This window comes from Podarcis bocagei (genome assembly GCF_964188305.1).
Source record: "Podarcis bocagei genome assembly, chromosome: 3".
NCBI lineage: Eukaryota > Metazoa > Chordata > Lepidosauria > Squamata > Lacertidae > Podarcis > Podarcis bocagei.
Genome location: NC_138127.1, coordinates 27,000,778 through 27,023,226, shown reverse-complemented (window position 1 = coordinate 27,023,226; position 22,449 = coordinate 27,000,778). Strand labels below are relative to the sequence as shown.

The 22,449-nt window shown below is 42.2% G+C and overlaps 2 protein-coding genes across 7 annotated transcripts in view; one reads left to right on the top strand and one right to left on the bottom strand.

Moving 5' to 3' along the window:
• PGM3 (phosphoglucomutase 3) overlaps nt 1-7,785 on the top strand; it is a 16,455-nt gene extending 8,670 nt beyond the window's left edge. Inside the window, 5 exon segments of the mRNA XM_081187395.1 lie at nt 308-424; nt 1,413-1,535; nt 2,954-3,127; nt 3,944-4,052; nt 6,308-7,785. Of these exon segments, the coding sequence (XP_081043521.1) occupies nt 308-424; nt 1,413-1,535; nt 2,954-3,127; nt 3,944-4,033 (504 nt within the window). The 3' untranslated portion in view covers nt 4,034-4,052; nt 6,308-7,785.
• DOP1A (DOP1 leucine zipper like protein A) overlaps nt 4,623-22,449 on the bottom strand; it is a 52,979-nt gene continuing 35,152 nt past the window's right edge. For all 6 annotated transcript variants that reach the window (XM_081187316.1, XM_081187314.1, XM_081187318.1 and 3 more), the window contains 17 exons: nt 21,735-21,917; nt 20,632-20,757; nt 20,091-20,225; nt 18,821-18,876; nt 18,317-18,421; nt 16,992-17,058; nt 16,086-16,230; nt 14,751-14,830; nt 13,491-13,600; nt 11,754-11,903; nt 10,660-10,721; nt 9,458-9,610; nt 8,684-8,820; nt 7,725-7,780; nt 7,058-7,222; nt 6,290-6,419; nt 4,623-5,211 (listed from right to left, as the gene is read on the bottom strand). In XM_081187316.1, coding sequence (XP_081043442.1) covers nt 4,906-5,211; nt 6,290-6,419; nt 7,058-7,222; nt 7,725-7,780; nt 8,684-8,820; nt 9,458-9,610; nt 10,660-10,721; nt 11,754-11,903; nt 13,491-13,600; nt 14,751-14,830; nt 16,086-16,230; nt 16,992-17,058; nt 18,317-18,421; nt 18,821-18,876; nt 20,091-20,225; nt 20,632-20,757; nt 21,735-21,917 — 2,166 coding nt within the window. In that variant the 3' untranslated portion in view covers nt 4,623-4,905. The remainder of the gene's footprint in view (nt 5,212-6,289; nt 6,420-7,057; nt 7,223-7,724; nt 7,781-8,683; nt 8,821-9,457; nt 9,611-10,659; nt 10,722-11,753; nt 11,904-13,490; nt 13,601-14,750; nt 14,831-16,085; nt 16,231-16,991; nt 17,059-18,316; nt 18,422-18,820; nt 18,877-20,090; nt 20,226-20,631; nt 20,758-21,734; nt 21,918-22,449) is intronic.

Sequence of the window (22,449 nt, the reverse complement as noted above, 5' to 3'; positions counted from 1 at the left end):
GGGAACTTTTGCCCTGTTCATGAGCGTCTCAGAAATAAGATTTGGCCGACTGCTATTGGAAATGGAAGCTGGACTGCACGGAGCTTTGCAGACCTTTTAGGGATAGGAGCCTTTATTTCTCATAGGGTATGAATAAAATCTAGTGTACTCCCTTGTGTCCCAATGATATGCACATCATTTTGGGGGAGTACCAGTCTTTCTTTCAAAGCATCAGTGATACACCACTATCACCTGTGGTAATTGGGAGATGGTGGTGACAGTGGCCATGCTGCATCCCTCAGACTGTCGAATATGTTCCTCCTTCCAGGTACTGTTTAGTAAAGCTGCAGAGCAGAAAATAAGATACCAGGCGAAGGAGGAAAAAAACAACCAAAAAAGAGAAGCTGCAAAGATGCTTGAAAATACTATTGACTTGATAAATCAGGTAGGAATGTTGACAAAAAGCTAAAGTTTGTCTTTAAATTTCTTAATTCTAATAGTTCAAAGATGTTACATGATGACTGTGTTGAAAAAGAGAGCAAATTACCATTGGGAAACTAATAATCTGGGATACATCTGCATCATGTAATTCGTAGGACCATTATTTCCTGATGGGAAAAAGTCACCACAGGGTGAGATGTCTCCCTGGACCCTCTGGTCTTCATGTTTGTGCCGGTGGGGTTGTCAAGTGGGGATGGAAGAATCAGTTGACAAGGCATGCAAGTGGACTCAAGGTGTTCTGCTTTGATTGTTGCTTGTTATAATTTAGAGCAGAAGTGCTCACAGAGTCAGGTACCTCCTGTTTGAATTCTTGCTCCATCCCTAGTGACAAATTGAATCTGATGATAATGGGTTAGTTATCTGACCTGTAAAATGACTGGGGGATGGAGACTTATTTTATAGTTCCCAAGAGCCTGATAATACATTTGTATTTCCAAATCCCTTTGCTTTGCACTGTGAGATTGTGGCAGGTGCTTCCTTACCCTGCTTTGAACATTGATATATTCTGGGGCAGAAGGTAGCTTAGTGGAAAGTACTGGGACAGGTCAAGGGCTTTTGTCTAATTACATTGGTGGTGGTAGCTGCTTCCTGGTACCAACACAATCACCCTTCAGGTAAACTTATGGCCTCTTCTTAAGCAGCTTCTTTACCTACTATTGGTTTGTCTTCGTTTTTGTTTTATTATGTATTTTGTGTTCTCATTTTGTACTTTTATATAGTGAACCACCCAGTGATCTTCAGATGAAGAGCAGTATACAAATTTAATAAATAATATTTTTTTAAAGGATGTAGGCTATGTGGCAGTTCTTAGGCTCATTGAGCGTAAGAATCCAAATTATTAACTGGAATCAAGGCTGCCTCTGCCATACTGGTTTTATTTACTGGTTTTTTCTCCTTTCCTTTCTTATTTTATTTTTTGCTGTCTATGCCAGACAATTGGTGATGCTGTCTCAGACATGCTGGTGATTGAAGCCATCTTAGTGTTGAAGAATCTCACAGTACAACAGTGGGACTCCATGTACACAGATCTTCCCAGCCGGCAACTCAAAGTGAAGGTTAGTGGGAAGTCAGTGGTGGACAGAAATGCTACTGGTTGCAGCAGTGGTTCATTTCAGTGACCTACAAACTTGCTTGCTTTCCCAACTGCCTGCAAACACAAATTACTGTGTTGGGTCAGAGACAAGGAGGGTCTTTTTCATCCCCGTGGGTCTTCCTTGTTTGTTGGGCAGTCATTGAGATGCTGTAGCATGCTGTCAGCTCTCTGTTGCCAGGAGATGGGCAGGATCCATGCTGGCCTGAGGAAGCCCAGATCCAGTGCTTTCTGGCTGCCTCAGGCTTTTTTAGTCCTCCCTGGCTGGCTTATTAGTATTTCATGGCATGGCATGTGAGCTTAGGCCAGAGATAACACTATCGATAACTGCACCTTTTTGAAAATGGGTGTCTGCTACTTTACTGTACAGAATCTCCCTAATTGGTGGAAGTTTTATTTATAAAAGACTCAGGATAACCTTTTTTAAAAAACAAAACAAAATACCCCAACTACTGTGCACTGTAACAATAACCCATTAACTTTCTGGCCCTGGGTTGGCTTTGGACAACACATTGCTGGTTCAAGGGCATTTCTGACAATGTACAGTGCTACCTCAGGTTACATACGCTTCAGGTTACAGACTCCACTAACCCAGAAATAGTGCTTCAGGTTAAGAACTTTGCTTCAGGATGAGAACAGAAATCGTGCGGCAGCAGGAAGCCCCATTAACTAAAGTGGTGCTTCAGGTTAAGAACAGTTTCAGGTTAAGAACGGACCTCCGGAACAAATTAAGTACTTAACCGAGGTACCACTGTAGTCGTTTTATATGTTGCAGTGGGAATTGGCTTTTGGAAGCCTTCCTGTAAGCATGCACGTCTGGAAATAGTTGCACTGGGTGACCAAAGGCTAAATTAACTAGAGTTTTTTCAATGAACCAAAACTTGCACAATCTGTCATTAACCTTGAAATTGGGGGTGTAATGTTGGTCCTCACTGCCTCCACACACCCTTTCTTAGTTATGTATTCACATAGAATTGAGTTTCATCACAGCACAGACCAGAGCTATAAAACATTCCTGCTGCCTGGGATATTCCAATGTGTGCATGTTAATACAACTCTCACAAGAGGTCAAGATCTGGGAGAGTGAGATAGAAACCTTGGCATAACCCAGCAGTTTCAGTGATTGACAAACACAAAATGTGATTTAGGTCTAGTTATGTATAAGTGGGAAGAGACAATCATTGACAACCAAAAATTGAAAAATGTAGGTGGAGAATTGTGCAGGAGTGACAATATCTTGTGGGCTTTGCAGAGCACTCAATACAAATCCGTATCAAAACTAGGTCTGTGTTCTCTCTCTCCTCTTACTGCTGCAAAATCTGCAGGTAAAATTAGAGCTTTTAACAAGTCAGATTGTATCACTTCCTTTACGTGGACTTGTAGGTTGCTGACAGACGTGTAATTGACACTACGGATGCTGAAAGGCGAGCAGTTACACCCCCAGGGCTGCAGGAGAGAATTGATCAGCTCACCCAGAGGTTTAAATTGGCTCGAGCTTTCGTTCGCCCATCTGGAACAGAAGACATCGTCAGAGTCTATGCTGAAGCAGACACACAGGTCAGAACCAAAGTGATTAATATCCTCAATGCAGTGTGGTAGAGATGAATTTTGAGTCCAGACAGTAGGTTCCTACCCACCACTATGCAAACTTTGTTTGCAAACACTAATTATTACATTTATATACAGCCAAAGGTTAAGCAATTAGCAGCTTGGGCACAATCTGACTTCAAGAGCATCTTCCCCTTTTGCACCTCCAAATTATCAACTAAGTGTCCTCCCTAGTCTTTTTGCTTAGGGGAGGCATGGATATTCTTCTTGTACACTCTCTTCTTAGGATGGGGGGGGGGGGATAAAATAGTACATAGCATGGGTCTTTTGTGTGTTCCTCTGTTCCTCATTCCATCCTCTGCTTATAAACAGTTGGAAGAAGCAAGAGGGAAGAGAGACAGAAAAGGACAGAAAGCTTTTGTCTCCTATGGTCTTCGAAGATTGGGGGGGGGGACTCAAAGGAGGACCATAGTAGTTTGCTTGGAAGAAATCTCTGCTTGTACTTCCTCTACCTCTCCTTTTTCTTACTTTTGAAGTTTCTGTGGCCCCAAATTAAATACGATGTTGAATGCATTTAATCTGCAGTTAACTTGCACATTCTTTAAAAAAAGTGAGTCCCTCTTTGGTGTAATTGTTGCCTTCTAACAGCTGGAAGAAATAGCTTAATCTTAGCTGCACTCAGTGTTTTAGATAGGTATCTTATAGGATCACTATAGCAGCCTTGGTTTCTGGGTACAGCTGTCCAAAGCATCCACACTATGAAGATATGACTGAGTGTTCACTTGAATTGCAATCTCTTCATACTGCAATTATTCTTCTTTCCAGGAAAATGCAGATAAACTTGCACATGAAGTTAGCCTGGCTGTCTACCATATAGCTGGAGGTGTTGGAGAACAGCCCAAGGCTGTAGTATAATGAAGTACCATCCTTCAAGGTAAGTCATAAACCATACCTTCCTGCTTTTGCTTTACTAAATGAAATGCAAAATTAATTTATAATTAAAAGCAGTTCCTTTAGAAGTGAGTTAACTCTTCATGTCATTTCTGTTAACTTTATTAGGTCACTGTAGTTCTTAATTTTTAAATCAAAGGTACTAAATTGAATTTTGACAACTATATTGTTGGACAAGCAAAGCTTTTCATTTTTCCATAGTTAGGCAGCTTTCATCTGCCCCTTGCAAGAAAGCATGTGTGAATAAGTGTCCTCTTTGCTCCTACTAGTAGTAGCAAGGGAAGGATTTTTTTTTAATTTAACATGCAAAAACTTTGAACCATATATTTAAAAGTAACGTAGTTGTAACTCCATATGAGAGGGTCACTTAATTGAAAATGTGGAACAGGAAGTTGCCATGGCAGAAACAATGTTAATTGAGAGGAGTGAATGTTGGGAGCAGTGCTGAGTCACAGAACTGCTCTGATAGATAGCACTTTTCCATGCTTTCGATTAGAAAAGTGGCTCCCTGTAAGATGCTGCATAGATATCTAGACAGAAAATAAGACACAGCTAGAAAAAATGTGCAACTTGTATTGGTAATTTTCTTAAAGACATACCTCAAGATGACAAAACAAATGTACATTTAATAGTAGGCACCATAATTGATATGAGCCAGCGATATTTCAACTTGATTCAGGCCACATCCAGAACTTATTTACAGGTATTTAAATTAAATACACCCTGAAGTATACATTACATACAAAGTATGAAAAAGGAAACTATACACACTGGAAGGATGGAGTGGTTTCATTTGAAGTTACATTACTTAAGATAAACATTTTACCATGTACACTTCATGTTTTTATGACACCTTCCAGAAAGTCCTTCTCAACCATTTCTTCAATTTTTTGTCTTGCTTTGCTGGAGAATGTCTTTTGAGTTTCCATTTTTATGTCCTTGGTAGGGAAAGAATTTGGGTAAAGCATGGGGCTCCCTGAATGACCAATGCTTCTGCTGGTGATTTTGCTGTTAAATACTTGGCTCAGGACGTTGAAGAAAGGCAGAAGCTGTTCAATGCTGCGAACAGCACAGATGGTCAGGAGTAAGCTGCCAGGTTCCCAGTTTAGTGTTTTCCCTGAACTGTCCTCCTCTGGGTTTTTCTGTTAATATGTGGTGGACGGGGGGAGAGAGGAGAGGAGAATTTCAAGACAAAGCAATGCTGCAGGAGTCTTCAAAAATTAGCACACTTACACTGGTCACTACTAGGCCTGGGTGATGTATCAATACATTGCCCAGAGTGCAATGTCAGTCACTGCACCCCATGGACAGGCAGTTTCTTTAAACTTCTCTGCTGAGGGTGTGTAGCTGCCCACACCCCTCAGCAGAGAAGTTTAAAGAAACTGCTGCCTTCGCACAGGGGGACAAGCTACCTCTTTCTCCTGGGAGGAGGAGACAGCCCTCCGCCCCATGCCAAGGGGACAGCTGCTGGAGGTGGTAGCTTCACCCTGTGCCTTGTGAGGCCAGAGCTCCGTGTACCAGGCACTGGAGGAGGTGGCAGCTTTGTCCACCTGGCCTTGACAGAGGCAGAAGCTGTGCATGGTGACGCTAATCCTCTGTGTGGCTGGCAGCTGTCTTCTTCCTCCCTGCCTCTGTTTTGACATGATATACCACCAGCTAAGCTTTGCAATATGGTGGTATATTGCAATGTTGCAAAGCAGATATCTCCCAGCCCTAGTCTACTAGGCCTGGGTGATGTATCAATACGTTGCCCAGGACCAGAGCATGATGGGGGTATATTGCAAGTAAAACCACCACCGCTGTCGAGTGCCTCTGGCCTGGAAATCACAGGAGGAGGAACAGGCTTCATTGGCAAGTCACTGGAGCCGATGCAGCTTGTTCGTCCCTCAGCCACCTGGTACAGGCAGGCAGCTTTTTTAAACTGCTCCACTGAGGGGCATGACTGCCCGAGTCCTCAACATGCTGAACACAAGTATGTGGCATTCTCCAGGACTTTTAAGTTTTGATCAAGAGGCTAAAGACACTATGTGCACAGCTGATACAAGTTGTCTTGAAGGCTGAACCCCACCCCTGATAGGTGCTGTTGCCAATTTAACCTACCTAATGCCACACATGGTTTTCAGCTCCTGTTGGATCAGAGCTTAAATGTGTGATTGATGCATTGATATAAAATATGCATTAATTCTGTAGTAATAATTTATGAAAAGAGAAATGAAATACCTTTGCTCTCTTTCGCAGCAGTTTTGCTAATCGTACTACGTATGGTTTGAATTCCCTTTGGTGTGTGCCTTGTCTTCGCACCTCCAACCCTGAATCATCAGAAGCTTCTGGAATAAAGGCCCAGCGATACCTGTTAAAGAAAAAGAGGACAAAGTCATCACATTCAGCAAGAACACACCAGCCCTCCCTAGTTGAGTCAATTTATATCCAGGCAGGTCTTTATGTAGACAAAATCTGCTAAGAAAAACCAAGATCCATGGGAGTAAAATTAGATGCATAAAAATCAATCTGTTTCACAGAAGCCACTTCTAAGAAGAAATACTTTGAAAGCATTGTTTGCTCTGTTCTGCCCAGCCCTTTCTGATTTCCTTTTGTATATATTTGCCAAATGGTAATAAAACACACCCCTGCCATACATATTGGGACACAGTCTTGGGCATCCTGACAGAAGCATTTTGTGAAACAAGATAGCACATGATGTTGGTTACTGGGGAGAGGGGGTAGGCCCCTAACCAAGTTGCTTCTCCCGAATTTCTGCCAACACTATATGGAGGGCATTCCTCTGATGGGGAGCTGTGCCACCTAAGACACATTTTCACTGCCATAACACAAGGTGAGGTGGCAGAAGGCTGTAAAAGCACCTGCCTTGCCAGTCCATAAAGAAATACTTGCCGCTCAAAGAGAAGCATCACCCTAAATATGAAGGTTTTCTCACAATGAAGTGTTTCTACGGCACACTTGGATTTGAATGAGATAAAGTGTACTTACATCTGAAACTGAGGAAGATTTTCAGAGGGCAATGCCAAGGCTAAATCCAGAAATTTACAAGCTGACAAATAAAGATTTAACCATCTCTGACTGTTGTAGGATGTCGAGAATCCATTGCCTCCAGTGTATGTAGTTTCCAGGCCAGCAACAGATGGTCCTGAAGTTCTACAATTCAAATGAATTTACTACAGGTTATTCTTAGTCACTTATGTCCACACTTCACAAATCAATGCTCTTCTCTTAGCGTATACTTTAAATGAACTGGAACAATTCTCTATGAGGATAACTTTTATATTACCCTTCTGAAAACACCAAACAATTTTAACAAGATAGCTGCAGCTAGTGGTTCTAAATTACACTTCTGCTTTGTTCGTATAATTTAGCGTAAATAGTACTGATAAAGAAGCAAGACCAAAGTCTGATTTACTTTTACAATATAGGGTCCTGTCTGACTAATTTGATCTTTGTGAACTGATTGCCGTATTAAACATGAACTGGAATGGGGGGGAAAAGTGTACTGCTGCTTATTGGCACCGATTATGTTCCTGTTTTCATAGCAAGACTGGGAGAAAAACCTTCCAAATGAGTAATATAAAATAATTGGACTATCAGACAGTATATTTCAACTATTATGCAAATAAGATGAGAGAAGAGAAATTGACATTACCTTGAGATATCTTCATCAGCTGTGAGTTCCTGTTCCATCAATAAAAATACTTGGACCTGAAGTTTGTTTTGTTTTTTAAAACAACAACAACACACCAAATTTTAAAAACAGTATTAACAAATGGACATTCCAATCATATCCCCCATACGTCACTGTCAGTGATGTGGTGGTGGTAGTATGCATGTGAACAAACACCTGATTTTTTCCACTCAATTATTGTCCTTCCAGGCTAATGATCAGGTGGGAAAGATCCATGCAGGTTGCTCAAAACAAGTGACTTCAGTATCCTTATGCATGACATAGCATGTAAGCTTGTATCCCAGCAATGATATACTCCCATCATCACTAATGGCTGGAAATTGTATCCTAGCAACATCTGAAGGGCACTGTGTTGGCTAACCTTGGGCTATAGAGATATTGAATTATTGGTGTGGCGTTTGCCTCCTAGGATGGGTCATAAGGAAAGGGTTAAAATAGGTCTGTTGTGATTGGCCAGGGAGAATGCAAGGGGGGAATAAAAGTTAGAGTGGGAGGTTTTGAAAGTCAGTTGAGGTTTGGGAGTTGATGAGGGAGGAATAGGCAGTGGGTTGGTAGAGTTGTATTGTGAGGGAATGAGAGCAATTGTTAGGTGGAGTCAGATAGATAGTTGGGAATAATCAGTTTGGAGTTGTTAGGAACTAAGAATAAGAAACTGTCAAGAGAAAAATTAACTGAAACCATAAGCTTGTTCCTGCATTTAAAAATAAACTTGATTATTTGTTTATGTTAACAACTGACTGGACTCTGTGTGTCCCCGTGAGATACGGGGTGGTGGCAGCGGAAAAAGCAATCGCAGTGGTGGCACTGCGGTCAATAGACCGTCAAACGTCCGGGGGCCCTGTGTGTGATCGCCACAATTGGCTTTTTTAAAAAAATATAGAAAAAAGCTTCCCTATGTTCCAAAGTCAGTTGCAACTCACCAATTCTGTGATCATGGTAGGCCAAAGCGAGGTAAGATGCTGTGGAGACATTCTCAAGAGGAGAACTCGGAAAAAGAGGAACACTTGGGAGTGAAGAGTGGGCACTTGCGGCAGGCGGAGACTTTCTACCAGCCTTTCTGAAACAGAAAAATCAACACAGATTTGGTAGCTCAAAAATCTGCAGCCCAGTTAATGAAAAAACAACCGATTAATAGTATGAGTTTTAGTTGATTTGTATTTAGGAAAGCTACGCTAAACTCATGCGCACACAAACCTCCCCTCAATGTAGAATATTAGAGGTGCTGGGGGAAGGAGGGAGAGATGTACCAGTTTTCAAGTAAACAGTTCACTGTGTTTCTAAGAGACCATGATAACAAGCCAATGGTATGATCCAGAGGTTAGCAGGACTTTTTTTTGTATGCTTTGTTCTGCTGGCCCCAAATTATGTGCCAATACACAGAGCAGAAGATTTAACTACTGTTTAAATCGGGGGTAGGGAGTCCTTGGGAGTCCACATACTAATAAACTCCAACTCCCATGTGGCCCAGCTAGCATGACTGGTTGGCATGCTTCCGTCTTGAGAGACAAGGGGAGTGTGCCTCCAGAGGTGAAGACAAACCACCACATTTGCAGCACTGAAGTGACCTCCCCAGGGTGCAAGCTAATGGAAAGGAAACTCCGGGAGGACATATCATCCATAAAGCACTAATAATAGTTAAGCAAAGGACACTTGTACTTTACCCCTCCAAGGGAAATGATAAAATTCTTATTTACCTTGTATATCTGGAAGGTATTTCTGGTATTGGTCCACTTCACTGCTAAAAATGGCAAAGGCCAGCCTCTTCAGAAGCATAGCACGCTGTTCCAGTTCTACATCCCGATTGGCAAACAGATTGAGCGAACTGCTCTGAGCTACGGCCACACGTGCTAAAGAAGGAATCATGCAGCAGAGAAGGTGCTTTTAGTGAAGACAAGAGTTCTTGGCTCAGAGACAGGAGTAGTTCAAAACAGGCACAGGACTCCAGGTTGGAAAAGGCTGATTTAAAGTATGTTATTAAAATCACTAGTTGAGTGCCGTAAGTCAGTGCCCAGATTGTATTCTGCACTTTAAACATATATGCCAGGTACCATATACACTACATGGATCCTATTTATGAGTTAAATGCACTGTTTGTGTGCATTTCTCTTAAGAAGACCCATCTAGTCCAGCATCCTGCTTCTCACAGTGGCCAATGAGATGTCCAAGGCAGGACATGAGGGCCACAGCACTCTCCCACTGTTCCCTATATTCATGAGAGCAAGGGAACTATTCGTAGGATAGACCTGGCACCATTCACACGTCAGCAGTCACTTCAATCAATAAGTCTTGGTGTTCAATACTCTAGAATTTTCTCTGAATATACTTTTAAAAAAGTGATTTTGCATTCTTTTTTTAAAAAAGGGATGCAACACATTCTGAGTTAAGACACACTCTTGTGGGCTACTTGGCAGGTGGATCTTGCATACAAACAACAAAGCCCTAGTTGAAGGCAGAGAGAGCAAGGAAAAATTCAAGATATTAATGAAACAAACATTAAATTCACAAAACCAGAAACAATATAAATTTACCAAAATTACTTCCAACGGCAAAGTCAATGAAAAAGTATCTATCATGCCTATGCTGTTTTTGCCAAAAACCAAGCTTTCTTGGCTTAGATGAGTTGTGATTTGGACCATTATGCCAGGCATCCCCAACCTGTGGCCCTCCGGATGTTTTGGACTACAATTCCCATCATCCCCGACTACTGGTCCTGTTAGCTAGGGATCATGGGAGTTGTAGGCCAAAACATCTGGAGGGCCACAGGTTGGGGATGCCTGCATTATGCAGACATCAGAAGAATCAATCTTTACAACATGATAGCTAGTATTATTAGAATGGATTCCAAACATGCAAGTGTCTGTGGATCTTGTACACAGAGTTAAAAGCCAGAACTCACTCATCAGATCTCTGAACGTGGTTTTGTCATGTGTCATCAAATTATCCATGATTGCTCTCCAACTAAAAAAGAATTTAAAATGATATTGTCATTGCAAATAAAAGCAGGGGATTTTATTTTGGTTTAAATGAAAAGGGAAAGTGTCAGTTTGACGCATGCCCCTTTCACAATTCTGCTCTGTACGTCAGAATAACATCCCGCAGTATATGAATGGTACAGATCTGTAAGAACCAAGCAGCTGCCTCTGTTGACAGAGGGAGTCTTGGGGTTAGGGAGTGGGGAGAGTATAAAGAAAAGATACAAGAACTTGAGAAGAATGCTGCAGGATCAGGCAAAATGAAATCTAGTGCAACATCCTGTTTTCACAGTGGCCAACCAGATGCCTAGGAAGTCCACAAGAAGGAACTGAGTGCAACAGCACTCTCCCCAGCAACTGAACTGGTATTCTGAGGCATACTGTCTCCAACAATGGTTGCAGAATATAGTCATTGGTAGCCCTTATCAGGCTTGAACCAAGGCTATTTGAGAAGCTCTTTCTGGAATCAGCAACCACACTATCCAAGCTATGGGTAGATGTGCATGGAATCAAGTAGAGGCAGTGGATGTGCAGAACTAACAAATTGTGGGAACTTGGAGAAACAAGCTCTGTAAGAACTGGAGAGAAAATAGCAGAGGAACGAAGTTCAGCCACACCTTATGCAAAAGGCATCAGGTTTCACCACTAGAATCTGCAGGTAGGGTTGGTGAAAGAGCTGCGTGAAACCCTGTTGTGATGTTGCTATATAGTGTAGACCTTACAGCCAACAGAAGGTTATACAAGCAAATGAGAGTATCTAGTCATCTGGAAAGTGCAGACTGCTAGAATTTTGTCTTATGCTGTCTTAAGGCTGGGGAGCTGATGTGGTGCCTTCTAGACATTGCTGGCCTCAACTCCCATTATCCCTGAACATCAGCCATGCTGGCTGGAGCCAATAGGAGTTGGAGTCCCAAAACATCTGGAAGGCCCCATGTTGACAAGAACTGTCTTGGGGAAACAATTCTATTCCCTCCGCTCCCCGGTACTAAAATCAAACAGGAGCAACAAAAAGCCTTACTGATTAACACAGGAAGCATCCATTTGAAAGAAACTGGAATCCATAAAGAGGTCAAAAGCTTCCTTTTTCCACGCTCTCCTCGTGTACTGATAGCCGCTCAGGCTGCTCAATAGCTGAACACACGCTCGGTAGCTGGGCGCGTTATGGGCACTGGAACAAGGAAATAAATCCAATTCAAAATGATTTCAAGTAAGAAAAACCCTGCACAAAAACAGTCAGAACACAGCACCTTTAAATCAATTTGAAATTATTCTTGCTTGGATCCCAACACCAGATCCTGGCCTACAACTGCCCACTGAATGCCCCATCCTCTTCAAATGCTCCTCCTGGATGTTAGTAAACCCTCCAGAGCAGACTTTAGCACCGTGCAAGGGGGTGCACCTAAAAGGAAAATTCATTATTAGAAAATCACTACCCTCCACTGTGCACATGCATAATCACAACCATGATGGTACTATTGATGTGGCTAGTCAACAACTCCCATCAGCAATGTTGGCCGCTGGCCTTGTTGGTTGGGACTGATGGGAACTGGAAGTTGAACGACATCTGGAGGGCTACACTTTCTCTGCCTCCGCACTGGGTGAAGCATTTAGAGCTTAATTTGTCAGAAACATGCCTTATTCATTCAAGCAGCTCTGTGTCATCTGTAGCCTGAGAAGTTCTCCTTCTTCAACAACTAGCCTGAAGCAGAGAGCTGGGAAAACCAAGGCATCTTACACCAGAAAGTTACGCCACATAAAGAGCAAGCCTGGTAATGCAAATCTAGGTGGCTGAAGTGCGTTACACCTCTGGTGGAGAGGTCAGCAGAGTCTGTCAGCCACAAAGATAAAATTCCTGCCATTGGTAATACACAGCACAGAATGTTTACACTGGGATAGGCTCAGTGATGAAGCTTTTGTTTGGTGAAGCTTTTGACAGCAACTGACTTGAGTTACTCTAATATCAAGGGATATTCCTGAACGCTATCTGCAAAATACAGAGTTACTGTGCAAAATCAGAATTTAGGCTGCTGAAATGCAAAATGTCTCACATCTCACAATGTCTCACAAATGCCAACAAGCAGGAAAGGTTGGAGACTACGGATTGCTACTTTTGCTGCTGAACTCTTTCAATAGTCAACATGAGTTCATAGAAGTGCACTCAGAAGAGCAGTTGGGGAAGTGGCAAAAAAGACTACTAGGGGAGCAAGAATGTAATCATTGCCAGATAGGACCTTAATCTACTATGAAGGGAAGTGGGGCAGATGAATGGGATGGCAGGAAATATCTGGCGTGGGGGAGCACCAGCCTTGGAGTCCTTCCTGCAGAGTAGGGCCATATGTCACTGCAAGTATTAGTGCTCCTTACATATAACTGCTCATTTCAAGACTGCACAGAAGGACCACATTCAAACAACAGAATCTCATCTTAATAAGCAGAGATATAGATGAGCCTTTGGCCACATACACAGCCTTTTCACAAGAGCCAGCAAACAAACCAGAATGTATCTAGTTAACTAACATGAATTATAGTTCCCTGCTTTGTTCAAGCCTGGAAACTATGGCAGACAGCTTTCGAACACGTCAGGATATTAAGCTATTAAGTTGGCTAAGTATCCTGGCTTGTTCTGAAGCAGTTAATCATCATTTCCTTGTTTGGGAAACTCGTCAAGAGAGTACTTTATGGAAACTGTAATGGTAAGTTCACTGAAAGTGTACATCATAGTTAAAATAAGTTGTACATGTAATTGTACAGGTACCTGTGATTGCGAAGATAAGGCACAACATAGTGCATTATATTAACAAGAAGTGGAATAACTCGCTCTTTTTCATCACTGTAGAAAACCATATCCAAAAGATGAGCCAAGACCTACAAGAGAAGAGAAATATTGAAAATGTCAATTTTCTGCCCTTACAAACAATCTTTAAGGACTTCTGCTTAAAATATATAAATACTGTACTATATATCCTTTCAATGGATGACTGCCCAGTTTCCAGCTATATTAATTATTTTCAAAATGTCACAAAGAAAACATTATTTAACAAGTGCTCTTTCAAATATCGTCTTATCAAAACTAAATGGTTGTTTAAAAAACCCCACAAATTTCTTAAGTAATAGCACCAAAAATATAGATGATTTTTCTTCATTCTCTCAAAAGCAGATAAGAATTGTATACTGACAAATGTGCTGCATTCCATAGCAGAGAAATCCTGTCCGAGACTGAGCACATGAACATGACAGTTTTAATACCAAATCAACTTCTGAGCTTAATGTGTGCTTTTTTTGGGGGGGGGGGCAACAGCTATATTATCTTTCAGCACAATTTTGTTCCTGCTAAAAGGGGGAAAATATACCCCAAAGCACATGCATAGACAATTCCCTTCTCTACTATTTCCAGAAACATGGGCTTGGATGAAGATTTGCAAGGCAATCCTAACATGTCTTCTCAAAAGTAAGTTCTATTGAACTCAATGGTGCTTACTCCCAGGTAAATGGGGTTAGGATTGCAATCTTAAGTCATGCTTATAGTAGGCCCATTAAGACCAACGGGGCTTAAATTAGCCACAACAAAATTCAGTCCCACTGATTTGAATGGTAGCTTTGTGCTAGCAAAAGCCCTTCCTGTTAGCCTAAGGCGGCACGCCACTTTCACTAATGCCTCCTTCCAACTGCAGCCACATATGCTATATCCCATACTGCTCCAAAAGATCCCCGGAACCTAAGGAGAAGCTTTTGGGAAGCACCAGAGCCTGCCCTGGATAGGAGAGATCACTGAAAATCAGGTTCCTTGCCTTTCACTAGTGCAGGTGTGAGGAACCTCAGGTCCAGGGGCCAGGTGTGGCCCACCAGGCTTCTCGCTGCTCAAAAATATGTGCTTTCTTGCACATCTGAATATTCACCTACCAAAATTCCAGAAGTGCAAGTGTGGTGAAATAATGCTCTGTTCTTTTCTGTGTTAACTCTTATATTTATATACAAACAAATATCTTAAAGTCTAATAAAAAGGGGGAAAACTTACTTCTGACAGCAGCGTTAAGGCATGGACACTATAAACGGATGGAGTTATGCTTGAGGTTTCCAAAGCTGGAGACAACATATCTGAACATATATTTTTTTTGAGGGGGTGGGGAACAAAAAACAAAGACATGAATCCATGTGTCAATATCTGTGAAGTCGTTTTAAAAGAAGCCACGGGTCTTTAAATATGCAGTACATCAAACAAGTTAGCACTGGGATGTATGCTGTGAGATAAAATTCCACCAGTTTCCCTTTTCCCACCTGAAATTTGACTAAATATATCTGCATTCAACCATTGATATTTTTAATCCTGCAAAATCTTGTGATTTTTAGCGGAGCTAAAATATCAACAAGTTGTCTTAATTATTTTCCATAGAATGGATGCTTGTGGTTCAATTAAAATAAAGAATCATTATAAAACCAAAAAGAAATACTGTTTACATAGGCTGCGTTCATATGCAACACAGGCAGAGCAATCCAAACTCTGTCAGGCAGGGGTGGGTTTGGAATGAGCAGAGGTGTTCCTCTACCCAACTCTCCTAGACCAACCAGCTGACTGCCAAACATGCAAGTGAGATCCCAAGATGGTCGGTCTCAATGCCATCATGCAAAGGCATTGGGGGAATTCATCCTGCTCTCACCCTACCTTCTAATGTGGCCACAAGCAGCAGGGCTGCAGATGTGGCAGTGGCCCCAACCGGAGGGCAGAATGGGAGATAAGGTATAATCCTAAACCATAAACAAGGGGCAAGGAACCTTAGCTCAGCAGGCGAAGATCCTTATCTGCACATGCCCTGCAGGCCACATTGGGCAGGTAGGTGGTTCAGTCACCTGTCAGTCAGCTGGCATCATAAATCTTTAAAATGGACCCCCCAAAAATGGTTTCAATAAAAACTGCCTGGAAATGCCATTCATAGGGATTTTTTTAAAGGTCTGTGTGACCATTAGCCTGGTTGCTGGATTGGACAAACAGATATAGGACACGGTTTCTTAACTAGCTAGGGATACACAGGTAGAGAGGTTTGCAGCCCTCAGCTAGATGTAAAATGAATTTAAATAGCAGGAGCCTTGCTCTACTGCAGCAGTGGGGCATGGACAAGACGCATGCCTCATTAGGCCCATCAGGCTGCTTTGGAGAAGCCAGGCTCACCTGTCCCTCAGATGATGGACAGGTGGCTGTGGCTTGCACAAAACAGCCCTGTTACGGTTATGTTAGAATAAGGCCCTCAGGCCGAAAGTGTTTCCCCATCTCTGCTCTACTGCTATCATCAACAGAAGCAATTTTGGATACTGATTAAATATGCTGCGCGGGGGAAGGGAGGGGGTGGGAAATCACCTTCAACGTCAGACTCCAAATTGTTTCCATCAACCATGATCTTGGGGGATGGTTTAACCTCCAAATTGCGCCTTAGCCACGTAGTCTGTTCCAGGGACGAGCCAGCGATGGCTCCAATGGCATCCACTATTTTGTGGGTTACATCCTGAAAGAGGCAAGGGGAAGAAATGCAAGATGATGAAGAGAGTCATGGGTATCAAGAGAAGTAGTAATTGCTTTTTCTTGCATGATCGATTTCTGCATGAGGGTGATGGAGAGCATGCGTAAGGCAGTGCCGCGGTGCAACGGGTCGCCTGATCAGTGGTATTCAGAGCGCTCAGAGTTTATACAAATGTCAATGGCGCAAGAATTAAAAGTTTTGGACCCGCCCCCTCGAGGAAACCTGTGCAATGGGAACATGCAAAAGGATCCTGGTGTATTGATGTGTCAGGATTGCAAAGCAGATTGGGAGAATGAAAAGAGTGACAATGGGAGGGCCTATCAGATGAGGATAAACAGCCAGCGTGGCAACAGACAAGCGGGTGTCAGATCAGCTGCCCATAAGTAGTGACTGGCCAAAGGTAATCCAGAAACAGCTGAGGTGGCCTCATTTGCTGGTTCACTTCAGACAGCAAAACATGGCACATCTAAGCAACAACACCATCAGATTAAAGGGTCACATGTTAAACATGGAACTCACAGTACACATTTCCTAGAAATTAAGTGTACAAAAATCTGACTGAAATCAGAGCATTTTTTTTACTAGTTCAATAATTAAAATGATCCCTTCTAAAGAATTGGGAAGCAACCCAGGTAAAACCCAACTTCGGTGTACTACAAAACAAAATATTACACTTACAAAGGTGCTTTTTTATTTTAAAAAAGCACATATGTACTCAGAAGTAACCAAGGACATAAATTTCTTACCTGAAGATCTCGCTGGTCTTTCTTATTATCCAGATTTGGGTTTTTCATTATAAACTCATTTAGAACGCTTTAAAAGAAGAAGAAGAAGTAAACTTTTATATGAAGGCTTGAATAGAACAGATGAACCAAATATTTAAACCAAGGGGACAACGACTGCAGAAATGCAAAGATGCTCAAGACTATCTATATGCAAAGAAGGAGGAGCCTAATTTCCCATGTTGACTGCATCTCTCGTTACACTGGAGGCAACTCCGAAAGGTCACCCAATTTTGGGAAGAGGCTTCTCGGGGGCAAGTGGCGGGCCAGGTGAAGGGAGATTGTTTGAAGAGGAACGGGAAGCCCTCTGGGAGATCCAGTTACTAAGCAGAAGATCCTTATGTAGCAGTTGGGATTTCACTCCGTGTATTTATCCAAATGATAAAACAAGTGACTGTTGATACTTTCTACAGCAATGTATACCAACACTGTGGTTATCAATGCATTGAAACAAAATATGTGGAGATATCACCTATTATACCAAATGCATCAAAACAACACGGGGGTTGCATGGGGTTATGGTGATATTATGGACGAGGCAAGCTGACACAAGGGTTTAGGTCTGGGATAACAAAGTTTTGGATTACAACAAAGTGATATTTTAGCAGATTCATGCAGATTTTTAGGTCATCTCTACATGACACACATCAAAATGGGCAGTGGTGGTCCAAAATGGTGCAAGCTTGGTGTTTTTGAGCCATGCTTCATATTAATAAGAATAATTTTAATCAAAGACAAGATTAGGCTTGTTAATTCTGATCAGAGCACTCTCATGCCCACATGCTGTTTGATAAAGGTTGTCATCTTCTGATAAAAAATGTTCCTCTATAAAAGAGCTCTGGTTCATAACACATTGTGCATTGGGCTTGCACCATTTTGGATTTCTTTCCCCGTTCTGATGTTGAGAGTACTTTAGGTACATGTTTAACTCTCACATTCAAATTCATGGGCTCTGAACTGAATGAGGCCTCAATAAATTACTGTGGTGCAGTACTGTGGTTACTGTCACCTACGTAAAGCTGTGCTGATGGTTCTTTTTTAGAGCCAGTTACAGGGGTTGGGTTACACATGACATTTGCTGGATTTCAGCCTTGCTTGCGAAGGCCAAGCCACCTCTCCAAATGTGAGGTAGCAACATGTCCCCCAAATGCAAGAGATCAACTTCTCTCTTAAAATCATCATGGGTACTCCCTATCACTCATCAAGAATGTTTTAAGGTCTCTGAAAAATGATCTTGGCATTTCTCAGTAGGAAAAACTGATGGTGCTCATGCAAACAAAATAGCTCACCCAAGTATGAGAAACTGCCCTGGAGCTGGAAGGCCAAGTTGTATGGAATCCTTCAGAAGAAGCAATAATGAGGCCCAGCTGTCGACTACATTGGACACTGGGATTCTGCAAGGGGAAAAAAAGAGGTGGTCATATGGGTTTCCAAAGGCCATTAGAGTACTTCTTCACACTGCAGCCTAATGTCAAACAAATGGGATAAACACTGAAAGCTAACACTGGTGTTTTCTCTCAGTGAACGACCCAACAGGTAAGATAAAAGAACTCTAGAGGAAATGGGACACCAGAAAATAATCCTGCAGATTTTCCAACTTGAGAAAGAGGCTAATTTCCCAAAAGATGGAATTAGGTTCCAGCTTCTCTTCTAACACTTTTAACCTGAAGTTCTCAAAACCTGCTTAAAAAAACTGAATGGAACCACTGCACAAAGCATGCCCTCACACAGCAAACATCTCATCTGGTGACACAGGAGAAAAGAAACGTACCCATAACCACTCACTGTCTTACCTCTGAATGTACGCAAAGAAAAACTGCAGCATGCAGACTTCCAATGAAAGGTGCTTCTAGAAAGATTTAGAAGCAAAGTATTAAAAGAGAACGGTTATATTTTTTTTCAAGGCCACCAAAGTGCATCAAAAGCCAGGAAACAAAATAATAAAATAAGCCTTGCTCAATTTAACAAACAGTGATTCCTTGTCTGAGTGCTACATACAGTCTTTCTTGAGGTTTTCCCCTCAAGATATTTCCTTGGTTTCTAAGCTTAACTGGAGCTTGGAATGCCAGTTGCGGTAATCTATGATAAGGAGAGGTAGGTTTGGAACTCAGCCCATTTCAAGTTACCATCGTTCCTGGCATTTGAGAACTAGGAGGGGGGTGCAGAATGGGGAAATTTAGAGCCACCAACTTTTTTACTGGATGCTGGAAATAATGTTCCTATCAAAGGGTTGCACCCAACTATGTTATATTCTGAGTAAACCTGCTGCAATCAATGGGCTTAAGTAAGTCAACTCCATTTATCTTTTAGGTTCAGAACTGCCATCCATTTTCATTTCCAAAATTAAATGAGGTTGTGTCCACAACTATCTAGCATGAGCTATTACAGTAATCAAAGCAAACTGATTAATTTAGTTACCCATAAAGCAGCAGCAATCAACACATTTCACCTGTTTTAATTGAATGCATTGGATATGTATGTTTGTTTGTTTTACAGTCACAAACGCCAGCTCCCTCGGCCTATAAAGCGAGATGAGCGCCGCAACCCCAGAGTAGACTGTGGCTGGACTTACTGTATTTTTCGCTCTATAGGACGCATTTCCCCCCTCCAAAAATGAAGGGGAAATATCTGTGTGTCCTATGGGGCAAATGCAGGCTTTTGCTGAAGCCTGCAGGCTTCAGGAAGCTCTGCGCAACCCGCAGGAGACCGGCGCCACTTCGCGTCCGCCTCCCGATGGCTGCGCAGGGCTGCCTGCATTCCGAAGCCTGGGGAGACTGGCGCGACTTACCGCTGGCCTCCCTAGGCTTGTGGATAGCAGGCTGTTCTCGGGGCTGGGATTGGGGGAAGCTCGGGCTTCCCCCGCGCCTGGGGGGGAAATAATTTTTTTTCTTTATTTACCCCCCAAAAAAACTAGGTGCGTCCTATGGGGCGGTGCGCCCTATGGGGCGAAAAATACGGTAACTATCAGGAGCCCTTTACCTTTAACGTTTGTCAAACACAGCCTAGCCATCGTAACACCAACTTCTTTTGTTGAAAAAATGCAAGCTTAAGTTATTTCCATACCTTGTCCTTGGCTATTGCTGGTGGTTGCTTCAAGACTTCTTTCACTGTTTGCATAACAGTCTCAGTTCTCATAACGCTGATAGAACGAACCAGCTCCACTAACAGAAGCTGTTCTTCACTAGCTGTAGGAATGACCTAAAAAGTATTATACATTGCTATTGAGTCCAGCACTGAAGTCCTGACAGTTTCAAAATTACACGGCTTGCATTGTGTGGCCCTGCACAATTTTTCATGGACTCCACCTCCATTTTGCATTGGCTCCACCCACCTCTGGCATGGAGTTCCCAGATAGTTATTATTATTATTACAAGAGAAAGTGGCCTTTAGGCTGAAAAAGATACCCCTCCCCTCCTCTAGGACATCTGATCAATGAAACTTACTGGGCTGACTGACAGGGATACAAAGCACTTCCCAGGGATACTTGCCTTCCCAGGGATACAAAGCACCTGACCCCCAAGAACCTCAATCTGGACCTTAATATTTTAACCCATTTGAAAAGAAGATGGGAATTATTTTCAAATGGCTGCATTACTTAACATACCTTAGTCCTTGAAGCGTTTTTGTGTTGCCTCCTTTCATTCCACACAAATGCAATAGCTGCCATAAAATGAACGCCGTGATTCATTGAGATAGGGCCCAGCAATTCAAGAATCTGCTGCCTCAGGTTCTGAAATATAAAGATCATCCTCATTATCAAACTATGCACCCAGAGTATTTTGCTATTGTCCACTGACTGTAAAGATATGGAAATGTAACCTAAATAAAACTCAGTGGGGTTTTTCCCCCCAAAGTTTGTTGGTGCTATTCAGACAAATCGTTGTCACCTAAATCTATCTTCAAGCTATTGTCAAACATGCTGCTTAATTTAAGTAAGTTCTTATTTGTAACATTTTGACTTCTGTCATCAAATATGGATAATAATACCATCCTGAGATCTATGTCTAGCATCGGACAAGTCTCATTTCATATATTCATTCATACAGAATTCCTATATCTTCTCACATGACCACCACATATGAAAGTAAGTACCTGAAAACTTAATATATGTTACAATCACCTAGAAACTGAATGAACTACAGCTGAATATCTGGTAGAGAAATGGCCTGCCTATGAATTCGTTCATCCCCCCCCCAAAAAAAATATAGACCAGCCCCCCACAAGGTCTGAGGGACAGTGGACCGGCCCCCTGCTGACACCTGGGCTAGATCTTTCATGTTGAAATGCTGTTAACAAATAAAGAATTTGTTTCTTCATTTGTAGCTTCTATCATAACAGAATTCCCCTCAGCTTATTCAATTCCCGAATAAATATTATCATTGGAGAATGTAAGTGCTGGTGATGATATAAAATGAAATGGGGCTTGCAAGGGATACATTCCCACTGCAAACAGAAATAGAATAAAATTTGTGGATGTTTGGTATCAGTGGCTAAGGCTGGATATGGGGAAATTTTAAGAGGAACTTGGAGTCAGAGTTTGCCCTCTGTTAACCTGCAGGGTTGCTGGTGGTTCTTCAGGTTCTGTGCTGGTGATTTACTAAACGCTTTGTAGGTTACATTCAAACAGACACAACTCAATCTAGTCTGACAAAGTCATACACACACAGTATGCAGACACACACACAGGACCATTCATGTTCTTCTGACCTTTGTTGATCCAAGATTAATGGTGGTAATGGATGCAGCAGCTGCAGCAGCTGTTTTCTCTGAAGAGTCTGCCTGGTGCAGGATGCTCCACAGAAGAGTCACAGATGACATGATCATGTGAAGGATAGACAAGATCCCACTGCGTGCTTCTAGCATATGCTTTTGGTCTACAGTCACCAGAAGCTGGTACCAACAAAGAAGAGCAAAATATATCAATTACTCTCAGTGATACAGGAAAGTGCCTACCTCCTCCACGCAGGTACAATTCTGCCTTTTCTCACTTTGGGTCTCTCCTCTCCCCCTTAGCGTGCACTGAGTCGAAGGCTTAGAACTTTAAAATATAGGCATAACACTAATAGTTTCCTATGCTTCATGGCAGTAGGTATATTAGGGCCGACCCTATCATTAAGCATCTGCACATCAAAAAGGGGTTGCAAATTGTCATTCATTTCATTTATTATTAAAGTGTTTTTATTTCCAGGGATGGAGAGATGCTTGTGTCACTTTCAGCCTCAGGTGCCAAAATAACTTGACAACCATGGGTACTATATTCCTCGTTCTCAGGTCGGCGCCATGTCCTGCTCTACATCAAGAAGCAAGGGTCTTGGGCTGGCCCTAAGGTCTGTACCCAGAATTAGCACTGCTGTTAAACCAACCCAAAGCACATGAGTTGTAAGGAAACCATGCAATGCACAGACTTACTGGGTGCCACTAC